This window comes from Delphinapterus leucas, chromosome 6 (assembly GCF_059928025.1).
Source record: "Delphinapterus leucas isolate spDelLeu-1000000601 "Yukka" chromosome 6, BTC_Dleu_Yukka2, whole genome shotgun sequence".
Taxonomy (NCBI): domain Eukaryota; kingdom Metazoa; phylum Chordata; class Mammalia; order Artiodactyla; family Monodontidae; genus Delphinapterus; species Delphinapterus leucas.
In genome coordinates, this window is record NC_143134.1 from 45051664 (window position 1) to 45076602 (window position 24939).

At 47.7% G+C, this 24939-nt stretch overlaps 1 protein-coding gene across 1 annotated transcript in view; it reads left to right on the top strand.

Annotated features, from left to right (window-relative positions):
• Positions 1–24939, top strand: part of B4GALT1 (beta-1,4-galactosyltransferase 1) — an 81149-nt gene that overhangs the window by 23297 nt on the left and 32913 nt on the right. Inside the window, exons 3-4 of the mRNA XM_022551697.3 lie at positions 5827–6030; positions 6702–7982. Of these exons, the coding sequence (XP_022407405.1) occupies positions 7559–7982 (424 nt within the window). The 5' untranslated portion in view covers positions 5827–6030; positions 6702–7558. The remainder of the gene's footprint in view (positions 1–5826; positions 6031–6701; positions 7983–24939) is intronic.

A 24939-nucleotide genomic window follows, 5' to 3' on the forward strand; every position in this document is an offset into this window, starting at 1 on the left:
ACAGCAACAGCAGCTTGACCAGTCCTGAAGTGGTGATGTTGAGTGTTCCCTGGCAGTGGTGGCCGTGGCAGAGCAGTGGTGTAATTAACTGTTTATGCAATCAAAAACCTTGATTGGTACAAGGACTGTTTTTAAAAGGATTCAAGTTTCCACTGTTCCAGGATTTGTCTTCAGCTCTTTTTTTTTTTTTTTTTTTTTTGCCGTACGCGGGCCTCTCACTGCTGTGGCCTCACCCGTTGCGGAGCACAGGCTCTGGACGCGCCGGCTCCGCGGCCATGGCTCATGGGCCCAGCCACTCCGTGGCATGTGGGATCCTCCTGGACCGGGGCACGGACCCGTGTCCCCTGCATCGGCAGGCGGACTCTCAACCACTGCGCCACCAGGGAAGCCCCTTCAGCTCTGTCTTTAACATGAACATCAAAAAGTGAAAGTTGTGTTAGAAGGCATTGGTGAAAGTACAGTGTTTGGGACTATGGAGGTGAGTGATGGTCCTGTTCTCTTCCGTTGCTGAGACCCCAGCTGGAATGTTGAATTCAGTCCTGGGCACTGCTCTTTTATGGAGGAAAGTGACAAGCTAGAGCCTGGTCAAAGAAGAATGATCAAGACAGGGAAGGAACTCAACTATGAAGCATGAAGAACAGTAGAAATGATAGGTATTAGTCAGCCTAGAAAGGAATTGTCTTTAGGTTGGGAGAAGGCATATGTCTGATCTTTTTAAATAAGTTAAAGACCATCAAGGGACTTCCCTGGTGGCACAGTGGTTAGGAATCTGCCTGCCAGTGCAGGGGACACAGGTTCGATCCCTGGTCCGGGGAGATCCCACATGCCGTGGAGCAACTAAGCCCGTGTGCCACAACTACTGAGCCTGCGCTCTAAAGCCCGCAAGCCACAACTACTGAGCCCACGTGCCACAACTACTGAAGCCCGCGCGCCTAGAACCCGCGTGCCTAGAGCCCGCGCACCACAATGAAGACTAGCCCCTGCTCCCTGCAACAAGAGTAAGCCTGCACACAGCAACGAAGACCCAACGCAGAAAAAAATAAAATAAAAATAAAGACCATCAAGTGAAAGAGGATTCAGTTTATCCTCTGTGGCTCCATGGAACATAGCTAGCATCACTGCTACTAGCGAGTTTCAGCTTAAAACGAGAAGGGTTTAATTGTTGGGTCTGTGATATCCACAACAGAGCAGGCTGCCTCATAATATAGTGAGTTCACTGTCGCTGGATGTGTGCACACAAAACTGGATGAACTCTCAGAGAGTATATTGTGTTGGGGGATCCTGCTGTGTGGGGGTGAAGGAAGAGTTGGTGTCCTTCCAACTTCTCTCCAATTCTTAAATCTGATCAAGTCCATAGGACAGGTTGGGAAGGGCAGGAAACTGGAGGTGGGGAGACCAGAGGAATTGCAAATTGTGAGTTATTAAAAAAAAAAAAAGGAATGGAAGATTGCATTATTCTGAATTCTTCACCACTCCCTGTACCCAATCCTTTTGCCATGTGACTTTGAAGTCCCTCCCACTAGAGACAGAATACACTTTCTTGTCCTGCTAATGTTGGGTTGGCCAAGTGATTTGCTTTGGCTCACGGAGTGTGAGTAGAAGTGACCACTCCAAGCATAGTCTCTAAGAGGCAATGGATTTTTTGCTCACCCATCTTGTGCTTTTGCCATTACCATGTGAAAAACATGCCCTTGGTAGGTATCACAGAATAGAGACACATGGAGTAGACTCATCTAGCCAACTTACAGACCTATAGCCTTAAGCAGAGCTGCCCCAGCTAACACATGGACACATGAGAGAGAAATAAATGCTTTATTGTTGTATAGCACTTAGATTTGGTGGTTATTTGCTATGTAGCATCATTATGGCAATAAGACAGATCGGACATTCCAACAGACTTTCAGATACAGTATTGAAGGCAGTTCTCAGGCTTCTGCTGGCCTTTCTAGGATCTGAGGAAGTAGCACTTGAGGGAAGGAACTCATCCCAACAGATTGTGGGTATATCCTGTCCTGAGTATAGATGTTGCTGGGAATGGATAGCCAAGGTCACTTTGTGGGGCACAGACCCAGTGCTGGAGGCACTTTGTGGGTTTGGGGTAAAGAGTGAGAGGAGGAAGCCAACCTCACTTCAGGTCATGGGAAGAAGTCCAGCTGGACACTCAAAAGAAAGTGTGGATGGGAGTACCATCCTGAGAAACAGTTTGTGTTGTGGTAGATTAAAGATGACCACAAATTCTTTACCACATCTCTCATCAAGAGGTGAAGTCTATTTCCCCTCCTCTTGTATCTGGGCTGGCTCTGTGACTTGTTCTGACTGATAGAATGTGGCATATGTGTCACTGAATAACTTCCAAGACTTGACCTTAACAGATCTTCCACTCCCTCCTATGCATTTGGAATATGCCTTCTTAGAGTCTAGCTGCCATGCTGTTAGGAACCCCAAGCAGTCATGTGGAGAGGTCCACATGGAGGAAAACTGAGACCTTTGGCTAAGGGTTCCAGCTAAACACCCAGACAGCAACCAGCACTAACTTTTAGCCATGTGAATGAGGCCATCTATACCTTCCAGACATTCTATTACCCCAGCCAACACTATATGAAGCAGAAAACCACCTAGTTTTTCTAAGAAACCCCAATCAAGGTTTTTGACTGCAAAAACAGCTTACTCGTGTTTCCCTGGTGGCGCAGTGGTTGAGAGTCCGCCTGCCGATGCAGGGGACACGGGTTTGTGCCCCGGTCCGGGAGGATCCCACATGCCGCCGAGTGGCTGGGCCCGTGAGCCATGGCCACTGAGCCGGCACGTCCGGGGCCTGTGCTCCGCAACGGGAGAGGTCACAGCAGTGAGAGGCCCGCGTACCGCAAAAAAACCCCCAAAAAACAAAAAACAGCTTACTCAAAGTAAACTAAAACCTAGAGAAAAGATTAATTCTAGGGCACTCCCAGTAAAGTTTGGATAAAGTCAAGAATGTGACTGTGACTCTTTACGATCTCATAGATTTCAAGCAGTGTCTTATAGACCTCTCAGCTAGACAAAAGTGCTTCTAAGAATCTTAAGGATTTGTCCCATAGTACCCCGACTCACAGCCTAAAGAAGGGAGGAACTTATCTTAAGATTTGGGGATATAGTTTTTGTCTAATGGAGTGAAACTCAATAAGGTTCATGGGAAATGCACAATATTTTTGTTTATTTTCTTCCCCTCCAAGGGAATTGTACCAGCATAAGTACCACTAGCTTGGACTAAAATAGGCAAAGACAGTTCAAATGAAATGAGGACACTGGGCACTTAGCGAAGCAGACTGAACAAATTACTCTGCTGCAAACAAGGGAAAGGAGCAATGACCCAGAGGATGGAGCCAAGAGCCCAGAGGGTGAAGAGCCACAGAGAATCACATTCCCTGCTCCTGGAGCAGGGGGAATTGGTGACATTTGCACTATTGGATCTCAGATTTCCTAAAGACCTAAGGACCGCTATGTACCTTTTATTACCCCTTTTTAAGTGGGAGTTTCTATTATGATTTTCCTGTCTCTGTCTTCCCATTGTATGTTGGCTCTGTACGGGAAAAGATAACTTACAGGAAAGTTGCAAGTTTAGTACAAATACTTTTTTGGATTCTTTGAGAGTAAATTTCTGACATGATGCCACATTAGCCAAAACCTTACGTGCATATTTCCAACATAACCACAATCATCAAAATAAATAAACATTATATGTTACTATCATCTTTTTTTGTGTGTGTGATGGCCCAACAGGGCAAATACTTTTATTTTTTTTAAATTAATTTTTATTGGAGTATCGTTGCTGTACAATGTTGTGTTAGTTTCTAATGCACAGCAAAGTGAATCAGCTATATGTATACATATATTCCCTCTTTTTTGGATTCCCTTCCCATTTAGGTCACCACAGAACACTGAGTAGAGTTCTCTGAGCTATACAGTAGTTTCTCATTAATTATCTATTTTACACATAGTGTCAATAGTGTGTATACGTCAATCCCAATCTCCCAATTCGTCCCATCCACCCGCTTCCTCCCTTGGTGTCCATTCATTTGTTCTCTACATCTGTGTCTCTATTTGTTTTGCAAATAAGATCATTTATACCATTTTTCTAGATTCCACATATATGCGTTAACATATGATATTTTTCTCTTTTTTTTTTTTTCTCGGTACGCGGGCCTCTCACTGCTGTGGCCTCTCCCATTGCGGAGCACAGGCTCAGGACGCGCAAGCTCAGCGGCCATGGCTCACGGGCCCAGCCGCTCCGCAGCATGTGGGATCTTCCCGAACTGGGGCACGAACCCGTGTCCCCTGCATCGGCAGGCGGACTCTCAACCACTGCGCCACCAGGGAAGCCCTCTCTTTCTTTCTTTTATATGTAACTCTTTTTTTATTCTTTCATTTTTAAATGGCAGTGAATTGCTTTCTTTTTTCTGTTCCTTTTATAATTTTTTTAAATTGGGATATAGTTGTTTTACAATGTTGTGTTAGTTTCTACTGTACAGCGAAGTGGAGTTCCCTGTGCTATACAGCAGGTTCTTATTAGTTATCTGTTTTATACATATTAGTGTATCTATGTCCATCCCAATCTCCCAATTCATCCCAGCCTCCCCTTCCCCCATTGGTGTCCATACACTTGTTCTCTACATCTGTGTCTCTATTTCTGCCTTGCAAACCGGTTCATCTGTACCATTTTTCTAGATTCCACATTGTTTTTCTCTTTCTGACTTACTTCATTCTGTATGACAGTCTAGGCATAGACTGTTGGGGCCAGCTTCACCCTCACCAGTTCCCTGGTGAACGACTCTTGAATTTGTGTTCTAACTACAATAGTTCTTCCCCTCTTCCCTTCCCACATTATCAAGATGATCATAAGCATTCATTAACAGGTATTTTAACAAATATCTATTCAGTGCCAACTACGTGTCCGGTTCATTTCTAGGAGCTGAGGATATAGTAGTGAACAAGAGAGAAAGTTCTTGCACTCATGCAGCTGATCTTCTATTGAGACAGAGAGACAACAAACAATAAATTAAATGTATAATTCTGGGTAGTGATTATTCTACATAGTGTAGTCTGAGAAGACCCCTCTCATAAGGTGACATTTGAGAGATCTGAATGAAGTATGGGGCTAAGTATTTCATAAGTTTCAGGCTAAGTGAACAGCAAGTAAAAAGGTCCTGAGGCAGGAAGTAACAGGGCAAGTTCAAGGAATAGCAGCAGTTAGGTCAGTGTGGCTAAAGTACATAGAGCGTGGTAGAGGGTGATAGGAGAAGAGGGTGGGGAATAGAGATAGAAACCAGATTAGACAGGGCTTCTACAAAGTTGGAGTTCGTTCTCAATAAAATGGCATGAATTGATTTATGCTTACAAAGATCTCCCTAGCTGCTGTTTGGAGAATAGACTGGGGAGGGGGCATGGTGGAGGTAGAAGCAGGGTGACCAAGTAGGAGGCTACCTTATAACCCAGGTCAACATGATGGTGGCTTGGTCCAGGACAGTTTGAGCAGAGTTAGCTAGTGGTTAATTCTGATAATTTGAAGGTAGCACTGACAAGACTTGCTGACGGATTGGAAATGGCATTTAAGAATAAGAAAAGCGCATTGAGGACACCTTTTAGGTTTGGGGCTTGGGGGAAATGGATGAACAACAGTGCCATTCTCTGAGGTAAGTAAGAATGGGAGTGGAGTGTAGGGCGTAGGTGCTGAGTTTGAGATGCCAGTAAGAGGGAGTGGAATATGAGTTGGTTGGTCAGGGCTGGAGATGGAAAATTTTGCAGTCATCAGCATACAGGTATTACTGAATATAAATCACACTCTCTTCTGTGTAGACAGAAAAGAGCATCACGGACTATGGCCTGGGGCCTTCAACAACCAGGAAGGAGAGAAGCCCAGAAAAGAGACAGAGGAGTGGCCAGTGAAATGAGGAAGATCAGAAAAGCCTGATGTCCAGGAAGCCAAGTGAAGAAAGTAGATTCTGTGTGACCACAATCACATGTCAACTCCTGAGCCTCAGTTTTCTCATCCATGAAATGGTGAGAGTAACAACTGCCCACTTCATGGTGTTGTTAGGATTGAGGCAATGTATGTAAAGCAGTTAACACTTGTGTCTGACTGGTATATAGGAAACTCTCAGTCTATGGTAGCATTGTTATTATTTCCTCCACTTCAGAGTAGGCTGCCACAGCCCTCAGCTTCCCCATCCACATAAGTGACTGCACCTCCATGAGTCCTTCTCAGAAATGAGGTGTTCCTGCTCACTCAGGCAACCAGGTGGTCCTGACGAGTGGCCTCTGGGTCAAATTTGAACCAAGTGACTTCAGTGCCTAAACCTCTCACCCACACAGCTTCCAGCCCTTACTTGCAAATCAACAAGTGGTAAATAAAGGTTTTAGAGCCAGAATTCTGCCTCTGCCTCTCACCAGCTGTGGGATCCTAAGCAAGCTTCTTAAACTTCCTGAGCCTTGAATTCTATCTGTAAAATGGGAACAATTCCTACTTCATGACATTGTGTCCAGGCCCGCGCGGACTATAAATAAAGCCGGCTGATCTCCTCCTGCATGGCGGCGTGGGAGTCACTGGGGCTCTTTGACACCCTCCCACGCATCCCCACAACCTAGCTGGGCGGGTCTCTTGGATCCCCTAACCTGCGCTGTAGGACAGTTAGCTCAGAGAGGTGGAGACTCGTTCACTTTCTTTTCCGCAGGGCACCGGATGAGCCGCGCCTAGTTGCTGGGCCCCCACCTCGGTAGAGGGGCCTAGCTCGGCCAAGGGAGGGGGTTCCGAACGTCCCAGAGACTCCCTCTTCCGCTGTCCTACCTCCGGCTGGGCGTCGAAGCCGTTTGCTGGGCAACCCTTCTCCGCCCCTCTTCCTGACCCTCCCCCCAGGTCTACCGAGGTCCACCGTCAGGAAAGCCGCCGCGGCCCCCGACCCCTCAAGACCAGGACCAGTCTGCTGTGTTCTCCCTCCTCTCTGACGCCGCGCTGCAGGCCCAGGCGCATAACCCAGCCCTTCAGCACCGCAGGAAGTGGCGGCTCCTCTCGGGGGCAGCTCGGAGGAAGAGGAGGAGGAGGAGGAGGAGGAAGCGTGGCTTAGTAGGGACCGAAGCCCCATGGGGCAGGCTGCGGAGGAGGGCGGCGTGAGGACCTGAGAGCTCAGCTCCAAGGCTGCGGGCTGCCAACTGCCGCCCCGAACGGCTCCGCCCCTACGGCCCACCCTCCACAGGCCCCGCCCCGCAGCTCGGCCCCGTCCCATACCGGCCCCGCCCCCAGCTCCTGTCCCGAAAACGCGGCTCCTACGGGCGGCCCTGCCCCCGCCCCGCTGGCGGCCTCGGCCTCGGCCCCGCCCCCGTCCGCGCCAGCCCCTAGTCCGCACTTTGCTTGCTGGGCTGCTGAGTCGGCCAGAGTCTGAGTTCCGCCGCCTGCCCGCTGGCGCCGCTCCCTCGCCCCCTCCCCCGATCCCTCCCCCAATCGCAGTAGTCTGGCAGTGTCTGGCCGGAGGCCAGCGGGCGGGCCGCCCTCCCCGCGGTAGCCCACCCCCCCTCTTAAAGCGACGGCGGGAAGATGAGGTTTCGGGAGCCGCTCCTGGGCGGCACCGCCGCGATGCCGGGCGCGTCCCTGCAACGGGCCTGCCGCCTGCTCGTGGCTGTCTGCGCGCTGCATCTTGGCGTCACTCTCGTCTACTACCTGGTCGGCCGCGACCTGAGCCGCTTGCCTCAGCTGGTCGGAGTCCCCACACCGCTGCAGGGCAGCTCTAACGGCGCCGCCGCCATCGGGCAGCCCTCTGGGGAACTCCAGCCCCGAGAGGCCGCACCGCCACCGCCTTCGCGCACCTCTTCCAAGCCGCGCTTGGGTGGCGCCTCCAACCCCGACGCGGACTCTCGCCCCGGCCCCGGCCCCGGCCTCGGGAGCAACTTGACTTCGGCCCCAGTGCCCCCCGCCACAGCACTGTCGCTGCCCGCATGCCCTGAGGAGTCCCCGCTGCTCGGTAAGGTACCATGCACGTTCGCCCATGCCCTCTTCCTCGACAGCCAGTCAGTCTCCCTATTCCGGATCAGAGCCCCTAATCCCAAACAGGTTCCGGGCTGGATGGGGGTGAGAGGTTGGGAGGTGAGTCCCTTCGGATTCATGCTGGAGACTGGGTCGGGGACGGTGTAAGTAAGCCGTAGCCATCGCCACCCACCCACCCCCGATCCCAGAACCGGAGAAGGCCTTGGAGACTTCCCTGCTCTGGCCCAAGCCTCAAGAAGTTTTGGGAGTTTGAGTCTGCTTAGAACTCGGAGCAGCCTTCGCTCTGCTAACTCTGGTAGGGACTACGAGGCAGCTCAGAGTAACCCGCTCTCTCTAGTTTGGAACACTGATGATGAGGCCTCCAGGAGGGAAGGGAGCAGACCTCCCAGGTCGCATCTCCTGTCTTCACATGGAACCACTGTCTCCTGAGTGTGGGTTAACCCTTTTCCTAAGCTTTTGGGCAAGTGACTTGTCCCTAAACCTCTGGTTTTTCATCTATTAAATGGGAATAATAAGTGGTACCTGTTTGAGGAGGGTGTTTTGGAAGATTAGACCAAACAGTGTAAACAAGCATTTACAAGAATGAGGGTAACCCCTCAGTAAATTGTCACTATTGTGTTCAGTTCCTCCTCTGCTTAGATCCCTGCCCTGGGGCCCTCCTACCCTGCTTCCTGCCCTTGTAGCTTCCCAAGAGCAGGGCCCTCCCAGGGGCCGAGGGTATTTGTACCAGTATAATGTGTGTACCCTGGGGGCTGGAGGGCTAAAATATAATCAGTTAGCACCAAGTTGTCCCTTCCTGGTAGCAGCAGCCTGGAGTCTCAGGTATCTTGCCCAGATGTTCTGAACCGGAACTCCAGCCTCTGTTTCAGCACAAGCAGAGAGCTTGGGTCGGTGGGTTTGCATTCCTTATGTCACGAGGAGGCTGAGCCCATGCCCACTGGGGCCTCCCCTTGACCTGTAATCCACAGGCAGTCAGGCCCAAGGCAGCCACAGGTTGCTCCCAAGATTACCAGACAGGTGGCTGCTCAGTTTCAATGCCAGGGTGTAGAGAATGTCGTTCTGAGTGAGGGGCCCTGGCAGGAGAGCAGGCATCCTGCCAGTAGGAACTCTGTCACTTTTTCACAGAGCCCAGACAGAGCAGGCCTCCTACCCACTCTTGCTCAATTTCTCCAATAATTACTTCAATATTTTCATATCAAGTTTGGGAGGATGCTCCTGGAACTGGTCAGACATGAATTGTGGTAATAAAGGGGACTTTTTTTTTTTTAAAGCAGAAACTTGAATTCTTTTGGACTTGATGGTTAGCCTGGGAAGCAGACTGGTCCTGTAAAATGAAATGGAATCTTTGCCATGCTGCTAAGTGTCTGACCTCAGGCATGTTAGAACTCAGACTCTGAGTTCCTCAGAGTCTCTTTCTCTTGTGTAAAATGGGGTTGTCCATGCTTAACTCACAGAGTTATTTTCAGGACTAAATGAGATTGTGTATGTTAAGTACATGGCAAATAGGACCTGGGACTTGAAGTTTCATTTTTCTCAGACTCTGGAGATGGCTGTGAACAGCAGAGAAGGAGGAAGAGGGTTGGTGAGTTCTCAGACCCCAGAGAGGCCAGATTTTGATCTTTTGTTTTTAATTGTTGCCTGGATATTATGTAGAAGGAAAGAGAAATTAATTAGCAAATTAAAGGAAAGTACCCCAAAGTTCATTAGATTGGTGTTTGAGGTGTAGGATCTTCTCAATGAATCATGAGAGGCAGTGGTGGCCCACCTTGGTGTTGCCCAGTGACTGGGTGACGAGTTACTGCTGTTTCTGCGTTGACTCTGAACTGGCGGCACGAACAGACTTCCTGAGAGATACAGTTTTGGAGGGTAAGGGGAGAGGCCCTAGGCTTTCTGTAGCTTGTCCGCCTTTGTGTGACATGCATGGGACCGTGACGTTTCAGCTGCTGCGGAGGTAGCCCCGGAAGGTGAGGGTGGAGTGTTTTTCTTCACTTTTATTGAGCCCTTGGGTTTGAGGTTTGGGTGCTCTCTAAGTGGAGGCTCCTGGGTAGAAGAGAGCCTTGAGAAAGCTGAAAGTCTCCCGGGGAGTGTGTGGGCTGGGGGAGTCAAGCCCATCTGTTCAGCTGGCCAGGTGTCAGCCAAAGCCATTACGTGATGGTTTCGAGGTTGGTGGGAGAAAGCATCCGTGGGGTTTAAAGCTGTGGCTTTTTCACTACTTGCAGTTCCTTTCCACAACTGGGCTGTACTTTCTGGTGTCCAAGGGTCTATGCCAGATGCTATGATCCCTCCGGGCTGGTAGGTGGTGGGTAACGGGCATGCCCTTCCCTGCAGGAGCCAGGCACCAGACTGGGCTGCCGACGGGTCACTGTTGGATCTGTCCTGGGTTGTTAGAGCCTCAGGATAGACTTCAGATAGACTTGGGTTTGAATCCTGCCTGTGTCTACACTGTGCATTAGGGCAGGTTGCAGTGTTTGGAGCCATAGTAGGCTCTGCCCCGGGACACCTGCTGGGCTGATGTGAGGCTTTCAGGAGTGAGGGCTGCAGGGGAAAGGTGGGTCTTTCCTGAGGATTCCTGCAAGTTCCCCAGGGAGTTCTCCCGGGGAGTCCAGGCCTGTAGGCGCTGTTGTCTTGGCCCTTGGGCTGTGCGGCATCTCACTGACCATGGCAGTGAGGCTCCCTTTTCTGGCAGCGTGGGTGTTTGCCTGAGATGTAGTCAGCCTGGGAGGAGCAGCAGCCTTGCATTGAGTTACTTTTCCCGGAATGAATGTTTATCTGTGCTTAGATTTGGCGGCAGCTCCACGTGACTTGACTAGCACTGGCGCTGCCCGCCCAGAGAGGGGCTGGCTGGGGGCGGGGCGGGGTCAGTACCTCAGGTAGGACTGGTTAGGGGAGGCTGGGCTGACCTGGACAGTTGGTACAGTCTATGGGTGGGAGGCGGGCGGTGGTGAGTATAAGACTGCCTAAACCTGAGGCCGCTCTTGCCCAGCTATGCTTTGAAGAGAGCCTCTTCCTTTGTTCAGAAAAGGACTCTGATCTAGAGGTGGGCACCAGAGAGTCATGGGCACTAGAGAGTCATGGGCACCTGGGCCAGCAAACAGCCACAGGTAGCCAGGGCCCTGGGAGAGCACTTATCCGTGAGCCGTTTTCCCCAGGTTTCATGGGGGGTGTCAGCCGAGCCTCTGCCGTGGTTTGTACCCTTGGCAAGACAGAGCACTTGATGGGTGTCTGCCGGGCTCTCGGCTGTCAGGTGTTTCTCCACCAGCACACTGTTCCCGCTTCTCCCCCTTCCCCCATATGCACACATGTGGACACAAGCACGCTGCCTGGGACATAGTGTACTTTGAGGACATCTGTCTTGGCCTCAGCTCCGGAAGGGGCTCTCTATCTTCTTTGGGATGAGTCTTAGAGCCTCATCACCTTCTGGCTTGCGGTGGAGCCTCATCCTGGGGGTTGGGGAGGCACCAGGAGCCTCCCCTGTGTCCAGATCTTTAAGCTTTGGGAGGTTAGGTAACTAGTTTTTTAAACCAGCTTTGTCCTGTTGCTTTTCCTGGGGAAAATAATTTCTTGACCTACACACAGACATGCCTTCTTGTCTAACAGTCTGAGGTGGAGAAATACCCTCCATGACTATTTGGCTCATTTTTTTCCACTCAGCCTGATGGTCGCAGAAGTGTCTCCAGCCTGTTGTAATTCGTCCCAGACTCTGAGCAAGCACGGGGGCCTCCACCTGATGAACCAGGTGCAAGTTCCTTGGGTTACAGGTTGCAAGAGCCACATGTGAGATTGGACTCAAACTGCAGCATCTTGGAACCACAGCATCCCAGGATGGGTCTCTGCAGTTCCCTGGCCCCCATCCCACATTGTGCTAGAGGGGAAGGGTCTTGCCTCAGGCCATACAGCCAGGCAGTAGCCAGCTGGGGCTGGAAAAACCAGGTCTCCTGCTTCCCAGTCTAATGCTTTTCCTTAAAGTTATTGCCCAGTAGACACTTAGTGCAGAGGCTCAGGGTGGCCTAATGTGGCACTGAGTTTGGGAAGATCCCTGCTAGGTGTGTCTCTGGGTCCATCTGAGAGGTCTGATAAGGTGACAGCTTTCCTGGATTCAACAATATGCCTGTCCTAGTCTGGGCGCTAGAGCTACAGAGAGGGAGATGACAAAATGCCTTCTCTTTTGGAACTCACAATTTAGGCAGAGGAGGCATAATTAAACCATGCCGATGTCATTTAGGGAAGCCAGAGTGTGTGTGTGTGTGTATGTTTAGTCTCTGCCTCCCTAGCCATCCCCTTCCCTTCCTTTCTTCCTTCTTTCTTTCCCTTATTCAGAAACCCAGAGTTGGTATTAAAGTTCTCCAGTTCCGGTTTTATCTGATTGTGTGAAAATGTTCCTCTAATTTCTGAAGCCGTGCATTAGCTCTGTGGGTAATCTTTAACTTGCTGCTTTATAATGACTATAATGATACATCAGCAGCCATATGGTTGGGTATTACGGTCTTTGGATAGCAGCAGAGTAGGCGTTTCCGGGCTGGGGCTAGACTAATTTATGGTTTGGGAAAGACGGGACAGTTAATGCCCAGGTAGTCCCAGCCCTTCCGTGGATTCCACCCTGGGGACCTTCCAGACTTTGGGGGCAGGGCCAGGAGGCTCATACCCTTCGGGCTCAGCTGGGCTCTGGATGTGTGTGAAAGGGGCCCAGGCATCCTGGGGCCAAGCCAACCCTGGTGATTTCTTCACTGACCGTTTATCCAGTGCCTCCTATGCCTTATTCCCTGCTCAGTGTTCCTTGCCTGTAGTTGATAAGAAGCAGAGACTGAAATTCTGCTTGAATCCATGTCCACCTGGAAATTCCAGTTATTCTTATCTGGTTAAGCAGCAGTCCAGTTGTTTTAGGACAGATAGTCTAACTCCCTTGAGGGCCTCCGCTGTGGCCATTTTACCTTTGCCTCTGGTACTGCCCATGTGGCCCAGGTGATGAGGTCACTGTAAGACAGACCCTGACTCCTCGGGAGTTAGCAAGGCATGAGATTGGATTCGGTGATCTCCACAGGGTCCCTCCTGTCCCTTAACTTGGCGAGGGATCCTAAGAGCCAGACTGTGGCTGTGATTGCAAAAGCCTCAGTTGTGAGGCCCTCTGTGTTTACCTGGGCCTACGCAGGTCGCCGGCTTGGGGGAGAGATCTTGGATACTTTTCTAAAGGTCAGAGACCTCCAGGTTGGAAGGTTGTGGTGGCTTGGCGGGTAGGGGACAGGGTCTGGTGGGGAGCTGGTTCTGGGAGAACGTGGCCTAAGGGGATTCGTCCTTAGGAAGCAGAAGGGCTGAGTCACACTCTCAGTGTTTCAGGTTCTACTTTTCAGCCTGGCTCAGCCCGCCCCTTCCTTGCACAGATGAAGGCCAGGGGCTGTATTATTGGCTGTTGCTGAATTCTTGGGCAGTGATTTTAATGTCTGGTCTGGGTGTGTAATGTAGCTGCTTCTCTTTCCCCCTGCCGCCTCTCCAAGCCCCTCACAAAGCCCTGAGAGAAAGGAGGAGGATTTGTCTCCCCGGGATGCCAGGCAGGCCAGGGTTGTGGGTCTTTGCTTTTGCCTGTTTTTTTGAGGAGTGGGTAATCTCTTCCTCCTTTTTGTAAAAAGTAATGCAGGCTCATTGAAAACCATTTGAGAAGTTAAAAGAGGTTGAAAAGCACATCTATATTCCTATCACCTAGAGGACACATGTTGGCAAATTTCCTGCTAGTCTTTTTTCTTGTACATGTTTCAGAATTTAGTTGATATCTTTATAAATGGATAGATAGATTGGTATAGATAGATATAGATAGCCTGGTGTCCAGGATTTTTCCCTTAAGATTCTGTCACAGGCTTGGTCCTACACCTTTAAAAACAACAAAGGGTTTTATTATTCAACTGTTGCCGAACACATACAGATAGTTTTTGGTTTTTTGTTAGTGGTCCAGTGAGGCTCATGCCTAAAGCTTTAGGTACTTTTTGGATTGTTTCCATAGTAGAGTTTTTTAAAAAGGAAGAGAAGGGATGAATGCTTTTTGAGAAGGGCTTGGTGTTTAAACCAGTCTTTCTAAAGGATAGACTCATTGAAAATTTCAGGTTTGCTTAGTGGTGGCAGATGAACATCATTTATTGCTGAATAAAAGATGTGTCTAGAATTCTGATTAAAAACTAGGTGCAGGGGCTTCCCTGGTGGTGCAGTGGTTTCCCTGGTGGCGCAGTGGTTGGGAGTCCGCCTGCCGATGTGGGGGGCGCGGGTTCGTGCCCCGGTCTGGGGGGATCCCGCGTGCCGCGGGGCGGCTGGGCCCCTGAGCCATGGCCACTGAGCCTGTGCGTCCGGAGCCTGTGCTCTGCAACAGGAGAGGCCGCGACGGTGAGAGGCCTGCGTACTGAAAAAAAAAAAAAAAAAAAAAAAAACTAGGTGCAGGAAGCGCTTGGGGCAGGGGCAGAGGGCCAGGCTGCAGGACGGACTGTGCAGCGGGGGTGATGCCCTAGGAGTCAGCCTCCTCAGGAATTGCTCCGTTTGTCTCCTTAGCAGCCAAGTCCCTGGGCCGGGCTTACGTGCATGGCCCTGGGGCCATGGTGCTGGGTGAGCACCAGTGCTAACCCAGTGCTGGTGACGTGACTGAGATGTGACCGTGTCCACAGGAGGTGTGGGAACAAGCTAGCAAACCAGGTTCTGAAACATACAGCACAGTTCTCCTACCTCCAGAGGGTCCGGAGATCTGGAGAAGGGCCAGGAGGTGAGAACCTGTAGGTTTCTGGGAATTCCTTTCAGGAGAAGCCTCAGAGACCAGCAGAGCTGGCACTCAGGCTCTTCACAAGGTGCCTGTTTTGAAGTTATGCCACTTTGTCCTCACTGGAGCTAAATTCTCCTCTTCTGAGGGGCACTTTGGATTTGGGACTCTGCCGAGGATCACTGGCCCAGAGCCTGTGGGTCAAGGGGGAGGCTGCACTGCGGGAAGGGGCAGGGTATGTCAGACCAGCGTGACCAGTAGGGTGTGAGGTCAGGCTCCTTCCTGCCTCACCACGTGGGTCTCCAGGTCCTGGGGAGGGGCCCTGGCAGGGGTTTCAGTAACTACCTGGCCTCATGACAGGTTGCATTCTGAAAATGCCTTTAAACATTTCTTTAAAAGTTTCTTCCTGTTTTGCATAATGTCTTTTTGCCTTTGACGTTCCTGAAACTGAACTGCAGGGCTGTCGTTGTGTTTCAGGACACCACCAGCTTGAAAAAACAGGAAAGGACTCCCAGTTAGGGTGGACCTAGGGAAACTGGTATTTGTAACATAGGAACTCAGACACTCGGCATGGAGGTGTTAGGTAGCTCCTGTCATTCAGATGATTGCTTCAGGCAGCCTGGGCAGGGTGCCCCCCTGGCTGAGAATGGGTAGACTTGAATCTTCCCTCCAAAGTCAGAAGGGCACCCGCCCCCGAGGAAGAGGATGAATGGGGACTCATTTGCTCATTCAGCAAACTTTTCTTGGTAACTACACTATATGAAGCATAGGAGACAGACATGAGCAAGGGCTGGCCCCCACTCTTGGGGAGCCCCTCAGCGGTGGGCAGATCCTGGCAAAGAGAGGATGAAGCGTGGGTGTTCCCAGGGCACTAAGGAGGTCCAGGGAGCTGGATGGGTGGTCTGGGCGAGGGCCAGAGTCAAAATGAAGGGCCTTTCTTCCAAGCACGGATTTTTAGCATCCCTGTCTCTCAGCATGTTTGAACAGTCTCCCTGGTTGGGAGGGGCAGGGGTCTACTGCCTGTCATTTCCTGTAGTTGCTGTTACATGGGGAGACTGCCATAACCAAAGTCCCAGCTGTTGCATGCAGTTGCCGGCAGGGCAGGAGAGGACAGGAAGTAGAGGCGGCGTGAAGGAAAGATGATAAAAGAGAGAGAAGATGGTGTAGCTGGGACTGTGCTGGACGAGGGAAGGCCGAGGATAGCTAGACTGAGGGACCAAAGGGAGGAAGGAGAAGGGAAGAGGTCAGAAAGAGGTGCTTGTGGTCTGCAGAGCATGGGGGCGAGCCTTGAGGGCCTCTGGAGCGAGGATTCTGAATTCTGGTTCTAGCTCATTATATCATTTAGGGCAAACCCCGACTGCCTTGGTCCCTTCTCCCCTCTCTGAAGTTTGAGTCATGCTAAACCTGTTGGTCTTTAGTGCCCTTCCTCTTGTTCCTCCTGGAGTCTAGGCTGGGGTGGAGGGAAATCCTGGTCATATCTGCAACGTTAAAGCCCTCTGAGAGTTCCTGTGAGGCTCATTACCCACTACCCATTTCAGGGGTCTCGTGGTGAGGCTTCTGCTGAAGATTTTGTCATCTCTGTTTAAGCAGGCATAAAGATTTTTAGGTGGGTGACCTTTGAAATGGCGTGGGTAGTGTTTCTTTCTGTCATGCTGACTAGCTGTGTGATTTGGGAAAGCTGTTATCCTCCCCGTGCCTCACTGCTCTCACCTGTAAAATGAGGATAATAAAAGTACCTCATAGATGTTGTGAAGTTAATAGGCACAAAAGGGCCTGAAACAGTGCCTAACACAGAATAAGCTCCAAATATATGTTGTCTTTTATTGGTAGTACTAATAGTTCTTATTTGTGAAGATTTTGGCATTTGCTTTGTAGGATTTCTTCTTCTTCCGTTTTCGATTGAAAATGCAATGTCACCACATTAAATGTTTAAAAATGTATCATTTTACTCCCTACCATTGTAACAAAACATGCATCTATCACTGTAACAAAACTTGCCATTACTTTCCAAATGCATACATGTTTTACACTGTTGCAACCATAGTGTGAACTATTTTGCCTTCTGCTATATTTGTTCAACATTATCTTATAAACTGTTATGTTGCTTATAATTATCAGAATTATCTTTAGTAGCTGCTGTCTAAAATCCTTATGGCTATTCCCTTAGCGCTCAACATCACGTTTCACCATCACAGATCATCTTGAACATCTTTGCTGCATGTAGCTCCTTGCTTCAGTGGAATTATTTCCTGGGGATAAATTCCTAGAGGGGAATTTCCAGGCCAGAGGATATGGTCATCTTTAGGACACTGGTTCACACTGCCACTTTGCTTTCCTGGAGGGCCGGAATAATCCACAGGCCCTAAATTGTAAATTCCAGGGACAGGGATATGGGCTTTTAAAGAGTGTAGATTCCAAGAGAGAGTCAGATTTATCTGGAGTTTCACCCTTATGCTCTCAGCTCTCTGTGTGTGAGCGTGTGTGAAGTTCCCTGTGTAGGACACTGCACCTGCTCTGGACATGAGGCTTTTCCTACAAGCCATTGCTTCTGGGCAGTTCCTGCTGAAGTTACTGGGTATCCACAAAGGAGCCTTACTGGTGGCTCTTTCTACACTTCACACACACACCTTTGCCCAAAATGTTGATTTACACAGCATAAGGACCTTTCCTTCTTCCTTTATTTGTGGAGTCAAACCTGTAGATTGTGGACAGATCCTAGCTTTAAAAGCCTGGCTTTAAAATGTTGTTGATCTAAAACTTTGCAGGTTGGTTGCTGGAAACACTGCATGCAGAACCCATGTTTGACTCTAATGGGTTAGCCTGGGCATCTGACCATTTACCCCACGCGGACGAACTCTGATCTGACAGCCCTGGTTTATGGGATCCAGACATGGGGCCCAAATGAAGAAAGGCCTTTAAATTATATTGGGTATAAATAAGTTGATCAGTAGCCCAAGGTCTGCAAACATGAATTGCCGTTTCTGTCCCTGTAGCCACCCCCCATGCACATGCCTCTTTTGTAGACAAACAGGAGCCTGCTACTTCCATAAATGTAGGAATGGCTTTAGAGCTAGTGATTTCAGTGACCAAAGGTTTACAGACTCAATAGACGGAGTGCATTCAACCTGTGACAGCTGCTCCATTCATCTTGTAGCCCCTCCACATGTCCTCTCTTCTGCTGCATTCCTCAGCAATCAGCTGTGACTTAACAGGGTACTCTCAGGGGTCCATTTGGAACTAGGCCAGAGCTGCTGTCAAGAAGCATCTTGTTCCTGGGGGACCCAGGGCAAGAATTCCTTCCTGTGTAAAGTGGAGAGATAATTCCTACCTCAGAGGTTTGATAAGAGGATTGGACGAGATGAGGTACTTGGTAATGGCAGTACTTTGTCTTTTGATCAGTGCATCCCCTTGGGCAGCAAAGGTATACATTCAATACAGTAGACTGCAGGGTAAAAGTTTTTTCAAATGAAGTTTTTTCCCCGCTGCCCTGGGGCAGTGAAGAGGAGGAGGAAGAGGTCTGAGACTGTAACCACAGTTTAGGGACAGGGTTTAGCCTGGAGCCATAGTTTGGTAGAGAGATTGGCCTGGCTTATCTGAGCAGACCCCAGGCCACAAGGAGAAGCCTCCATCTTGTTGAATCCACAACACTGGGAACTTGGAGTGCAGGTTGCTGTGTCTTAGGCATGCCAGGATTCTGTGGTCATCCAGAGCCTTCCCTTCTCCATGTGGCCATTGTTCGTCAGCGTCCTGGGGAGAGGCCATCACAGATTATATGTAGCTGAGTGGTCGGGGAGAGGAGCTGGAGGGAGCATTGGATATTTGGTGGAGTCTCAGGGGGTAAGAAAAGGGTTGTGTTAAAAAAAAAAAAATGAGGGCTGGACATAGGTGGGCTTAGGCTGGGCTGCCCAGTGGCCTATACCAGTGTTGTTAGAAAACCTAAGACACAGGCCTGTAGATCACCTGTCTTTACTCTACCCAGGGGCTGGTGATGGAAGCCAGGATGCCAAGCCCTGAAGTTCAGTTTTGACATCAACCTACTGAGTGATCTGAAAGAAGTCACGTTCTCTCACTGGGCCTCACTTTGGGCATCTATAAAACGAGATGAGGGGGTTGGCCTGGATATTCTCCGGAGTCTCTTCCTGCCTGGGAATTCTGATGTAGCCTTGTACTCCTGCCTAATACAGCTTAATGTCTTGGCCGCAGGTGGGCCAGCCGTGTAGAGCTGGGTGACTGTCAGTGCACCCTGAGCCAGGACTGAGTCAGTTACTGGACAAATCCACACCCAGCTGACCCTTCCAGCAATTCCAGTTTCTAGACCCCAAGTCACAAGTAAATTGGTCAGCTTGAAAACCCAATCAGTGGGAGCTGCTGTGAATCTTGGGTTCTAGGCTCCAGCAATAATCATACCAACCACTCCCACAACAGGTAATGCTTACTCAGCACTTACTGACATGCCAAGTGTGGGAAAAGTACTACATATGCATTATTTTCAGTAACTCTCACAGCAACTCTTTTTCTTGCCTAATTGACCTGGTTAGACCTTCCAGCACATAGTTGAATAGATGCAGTAAGAGAGGACATCCTTGTCTTGTTTCTGATCTTAGGGGGAAAACATTCAGTCTTTCACATTCAGTCTTTAAGTATGATGTTAGCAGTGGGATTTTTGCAGATGCTCTTTATCAGATGAGGAAGTTCCCTTCTGTTCCTAGTTTGTTGAGTGTTTTTTATCATGCATAGGTGTTGATGTGTTTTGTCACATGCTTTTCTGTGTCTGTTGAGATGGTCATGTGGTTTTTGTCATTTGTCATTCTATTGATAACGGTGTTTCTCAGGTATAAATCAAACTTGAATCCCTGGGATAAATCCCACTTGGTTGTGGTGTGTCATCCTTTTTATATGCTGCTTGCTTCAGTTTACTAATATTTTAGTTGAGAATTCTTATTCATAAGAGACATTGATCTATAGGGACTATTTTCCAAATTTATTGAGGTATAATTGGCAAATAAATCTGTAGTTTTCCTTCTCATCCTTCTCATGATGTCTTTGTCTGAATTTGGTATCAAGGTAACACAGCCTCACAGAATAAGTAGGGATGTGTTCCCTCCTCTTCAGTTTTGGGGAGAGTTTGTGAGGGTTGTATTAATTCTTCTTTGAATTTCTGGTAGAATTCACTAGTGAGACCATCTGGGCCTGGGCTTTTACTAGTGAGACCATCTGGGCCTGGGCTTTTATTTGTGGGAAGCTTTTTGACTACTGATTCAATTTCTTTATTTGTTATAGGTCTATTCAGATTTTCTTTTTATTCTTAAGTCAGTTTTGGTAGTTTGTGTCTTCCTAGGAATTTGTCTACTTCATCTAAGTCATCTAATTTGTTGGCATACAGTTATTCATAGAATTCCCTATAATCCTTTTTATTACTCTAAGTTTGTTAGGAATATTTCTGCTTTCATTCCCAACTTTGATAATTTGGTCTTCTCTCTTTTTTTTTTCTTGGTCAGTCTAGCCAAAAGTATGGCATTTTTGTTGATCTTTTCAAAGAACCAACTTTGGGTTCATGGATTTTCTCTATTTTTCTGTTCTCTATTTCATTAATTTCTGCTCTAATCTTTATTATCTTCTTCCTTCTGTTTTGCTTTAGCTTTGGGTGTAGTTTGCTTTTCTTTTTCTTAAAACCCTTTTTAAGGTGGAAGGTTAGCTTGTTGATTTGGGATCTAAAGATCACATACTTTTAACATTTTAATACATACTGTCAAATTGCCCTCCAATTTAGCCTCATCAGCAGTGTATGAGAGGTGCCTGTTTCCCACACAGGATGTTATCAGTCTTTTTACATTTGTCAATATGATGGTCAAATGTGGCATCTTGTTTTAGTTTGTTTCTCTGATTACTGATGGTGTTGAGCAAATTTCATGTGTTAGTTGGCCATTCGTATTTCTTCTGTAAATTACTTGTTAATATTTTTACCCATTTTTCTATTATTTTTTGAAATAAGTTTATAGGAATTTTTAATACTATGGATATTACTCCATTTGCAAATACGAGCTCCATGTGTCACGTGTCTTTTAATTTTACCTCTGGTATCTTTGATCATACAAAAGTTTTATGTATTTAAGTCTGTCTTTTCCTTTATGACTTCAGGTTGTTTTGCACTTAGGAAGGTCTTCATCATCCCAAGATTGTAAAAATTTTCTTTTGTATTCTTTTCTTTTTAAAAAAATATTTATTTATTTTTGGCTGCGTTGGGTCTTCGTTTCTGTGCGCAGGCTTTCTCTAGTTGCGGTGAGCAGGGGCTACTCTTCATTGTGGTGTGCGGGCTTCTCATCGCGGTAGCTTCTCTTGTTGTGGAGCACGGGCTCTAAGCGTGTGGGCTTCAGTAGTTGTGGCCCATGGGTTCTAGAGCGCAGGCTCAGTAGTTATGACGCACGGGCTTAGTTGCTCCGTGGCATGTGGGATCTTCCCGGACCAGGGCTCGAACCCGTGTCCCCTGTGTTGGCAGGCAGATTCTTAACCACTGCGCCACCAGGAAAGCCCTGTATTCTTTTCTAAGCTGGTTCTTTAACATTTTAGTACTTGTCCCTGACAGTAAAAGATGAACAGAATCACTCTTCAACCCTCATATGTTGTAAGAAGCCTTGTATCATACCCACAGGACCCTTTGAGGTCCCGGACTCTTTTTCCAAATCTATCACTTATGCTGGTGGCTTAGAATAGAAATGTGAAATTTTAGCTGCTTGTGATTATAGAGTTGTAATAATCTGTAGGCTTTGAAGTTCTAGGGAGTCAGGGGAGAAGGCGGAGTAATGCTAATTGAACATCTGTTAGTGCTAACTAAGCACTGTGATAGGAATGTATATGTGTTATCTCATTTACCATGTAAAGAGAACACATTATTATCTCCATTCCTTAGAGGAAGAAATTGGAACTGGCTGCATTTAAAGAGGTCTTGATGCCAGAGGGGTATTGCTAGGAGTGCATGGCTGGCTGACTGCCCAGGTGGCCTATAGGGCAGCAGGCTTTCCACAGTGCAAGGTCTGGGTCTAGTGGGAGAGAGAAGGATGTACTTGGAACCAGCATTGCAGATCCAGAAATGCATTCAGGGCTCCAAAACTGATCAGAGGGTCAGCTGACTCAGTAATAAAACTTATTTGCATGCTGGAATGCTAAATCTCTGCACTACTGCAAGATTGGAACTGTCAGGTGGCTTAGAATTCTCTGGCTGCTGGCAGCACTATAAGGGAAGCCATAGTATAATCAGGGCAGCTGCTAAGTCAGAAGTCACAGCAGGGAGGTGAGTTGTACTCTAATGATGGATGGTGTCAGGCTGTCAGGCTGATGAACCCATCCCCACAGTGTTGCAGAACTTCAGGGACCTTGGTCTGATCCAGAGGTCAGGGTTCCTTTCTCCCTTGTACACCCCTGGAAGGACACATCCAGCTCCAGCCTCCACCACTCCCCTATTTATTTCCTTGTGTACTTTCTTCCTTCTTTTCTTCCTTTCCATCCAGCCATCCAACTTTTTATTTCATGCCTATTATCATCAAGGACTCTCTTGCCTTATTTTCTTGTGTCATTTTATCCTCATTCCCCCTTCCATTTCCCAACCCCACCATGGGCAGCGATTCTAAAGTGTTTAATGTGTATCTGTTTTTGCTCTTGCTAAATGGGAGCCACTGCTTCATATATATGCAATTTTTAATTTAAATTCAATTTTTTAGATTAACATACAGTAAAATTGGCCCTTTTTTGGTTCTATGAATGTATATATATGTGTGTATATATACATATATATAAAACTACCGCCAGAATCCAGATGCAGAATAGTTCTGTCACCCCCCAAAATCCCCCTGTAATCACATTTTCCTCTCACCCTTCACCCCTGTTAACCACTGATCATTACTGTTGTTTTGTCTTTTTGAGAAGGCCATATAAATGGATCATACAGTATATGTATTTTTAACTTATGTAAATGGTATTTTTTATAGCTCATTTTGATTCTATTTTTTTTAACCCAGATCTGCTTTTTCTTTTTTTTCAATTTTTAAAAATTTGACATAACTGCAAACTTACAGAAAAGTTGCTAGAATTATACAAAGAGTTTCTGGATATCCCTGGATCCCCCTAAATTCCCAAAACGTTAACATTTTACTATATTTGCTTTTTCTTCTCTCTCTCCATGGTTGTGCCTGTGTGATATTCCAAATCATTCCCCTTTACCCCTAATTATTCAGTATGTATTTCCTAAAAACAAGGATTTTTTATATAACCATAGTATAATGATCAAATCAGGAAATCAACATTGAAAATTTTCTATTATCTCATCTACAGACCTTATGAAGATTTTGTCAGTTGTCCCAAGAATGTCCTTGTAGTAAAAGAAAATTGAAGAGCACGCATTTTATTCAGTCATCATGTCTCTTTCGGCTCTTAATCTGGAACAATGCCTGACACTTCTTTGTATTACACGACACTGAAAATATTGAAGAATGTGGGCCAGTTGTTCTGTAAAGGCCCCTCAATCTGAGTCTGTCTGATGTTTCCTTGTGATGAGGTTCAGGTTATGCCTTGAATAAGAATACCAGTGAACGATGCTGAGTTCTTCTCGGTACATAGTATCTGGAGGCACATGCTGTTAATTCGTTCCTTACTGGCCATGTGAACTTTGATCATTTCATTATGGTGGTGCCTGCTGTTTCTCCATTATCAAGTTTGCTATTTTACCCCCGCTTTTTTTTTTTTTTGCGGTGCACAGGCCTCTCACTGCTGTGGCCTCTCTCGTTGCAGAGCACAGGCTCCAGATGCGCAGGCCCAGCGGCCATGGCTCACGGGCCCAGCCGCTCTGCGGCATGCAGGATCCCCCCGGACTGGGGCATGAACCCACGTCCCCTGCATCGGCAGGCGGACTCTCAACCACTGCGCCACCAGGGAAGCCCTATTTTACCCCTTTTAATTAAAATGTGTCTTATGGGCATTTACTTTGAGATTATGTAAATACCTTGTTATTCCTCATACTTTCATCCATTGATTTTTAGTGCCTATTGATGATTCTTACCTGAATTATTATTATCATGGTGGTTGGTGATCTATCATTGCTTCTACATTTATTAGTTGGCATTTTCCTGTGAGGAAGAGTTTTCCCATTTCCCTATTTTCATATATTAGTACAGAGTTGTGGATTCTTACTTTATTCAATAGTTCATAATCCTTTACTAACATTATTTATTTTGATGCTCAGGCTGTCCCAGCTTTGGCCAATGAGATCCCCTTCAAGCTGGCTTCTGTGTCATTTTGGCATATCCCTTCATTCTTTGAGCATTTCCTTTCTTTTAGGCAAATCAAGATGTTCCAGGCTCCTCTTGTTAATTCTCTGACCCAGCCCTGGAATCAGCCACTTCTCCGATGAGCACTATTTCTTTTTAGTAGATAATGGTATTTAGAAACTAAGAGCTGGGCTGCAGATGCTCACCCTTGATTATAAGGTCCATCCACATTGCTGTGTGTAATCTAGTGTCTGTGGTGTTCATACCAATTTTCTCTCTCCATTAATGGTAGACTCCCACACTGCCTTCAACACTGCCTTCACACATAATGCTGTAAGGAATGGCCTTCTACATGTCCTTTATGGACCTATGTGTGTATTTATGCTGCTTCGAGGGTGCCAGATATGGGTCCAGAATGGCTGTCCCCATTTATGTTTCCACCAGCAGAGCAAGAGCGACTCTACAAATACTTGGCATTAACCAACTTCCTAATTTTTGCCAAACGCGTAGATACAATGGGTGAGCTCTTTTTTTAAAAAATTAATTAATTAATTAATTAATTAACTTGACTGCGTTGAGTCTTAGTTGCAGCACACAGGATCTTTCATTGCGGTGCGCAGGCCTCTCTCTCTAGTTGTGGCACGCGGGTTCTAGCGTGCGCGGGCTTAGTTGCCCAGCGGCATGTGGGATCTTAGTTCCCCGACCAGGGATCAAACCCATGTTCCCTGCATGGGAAGGCAGATTCTTAACCACTGGACCACCAGGGAAGTCCCTGGGTAAGCTCTTGTTTTAACGTGGTTTTCTCTGATTTCAAATGAGCTGGAGCATCTTTTCATATGCTTGATGGCCTTTGGGATTCTTCTTTGGTAAATTGTTTATTCATAATAATTCTTTGGCTGTTTTTTCACAGGGACTCATATTTTTCTTGATGACATGGAAGGTTTCCTTAT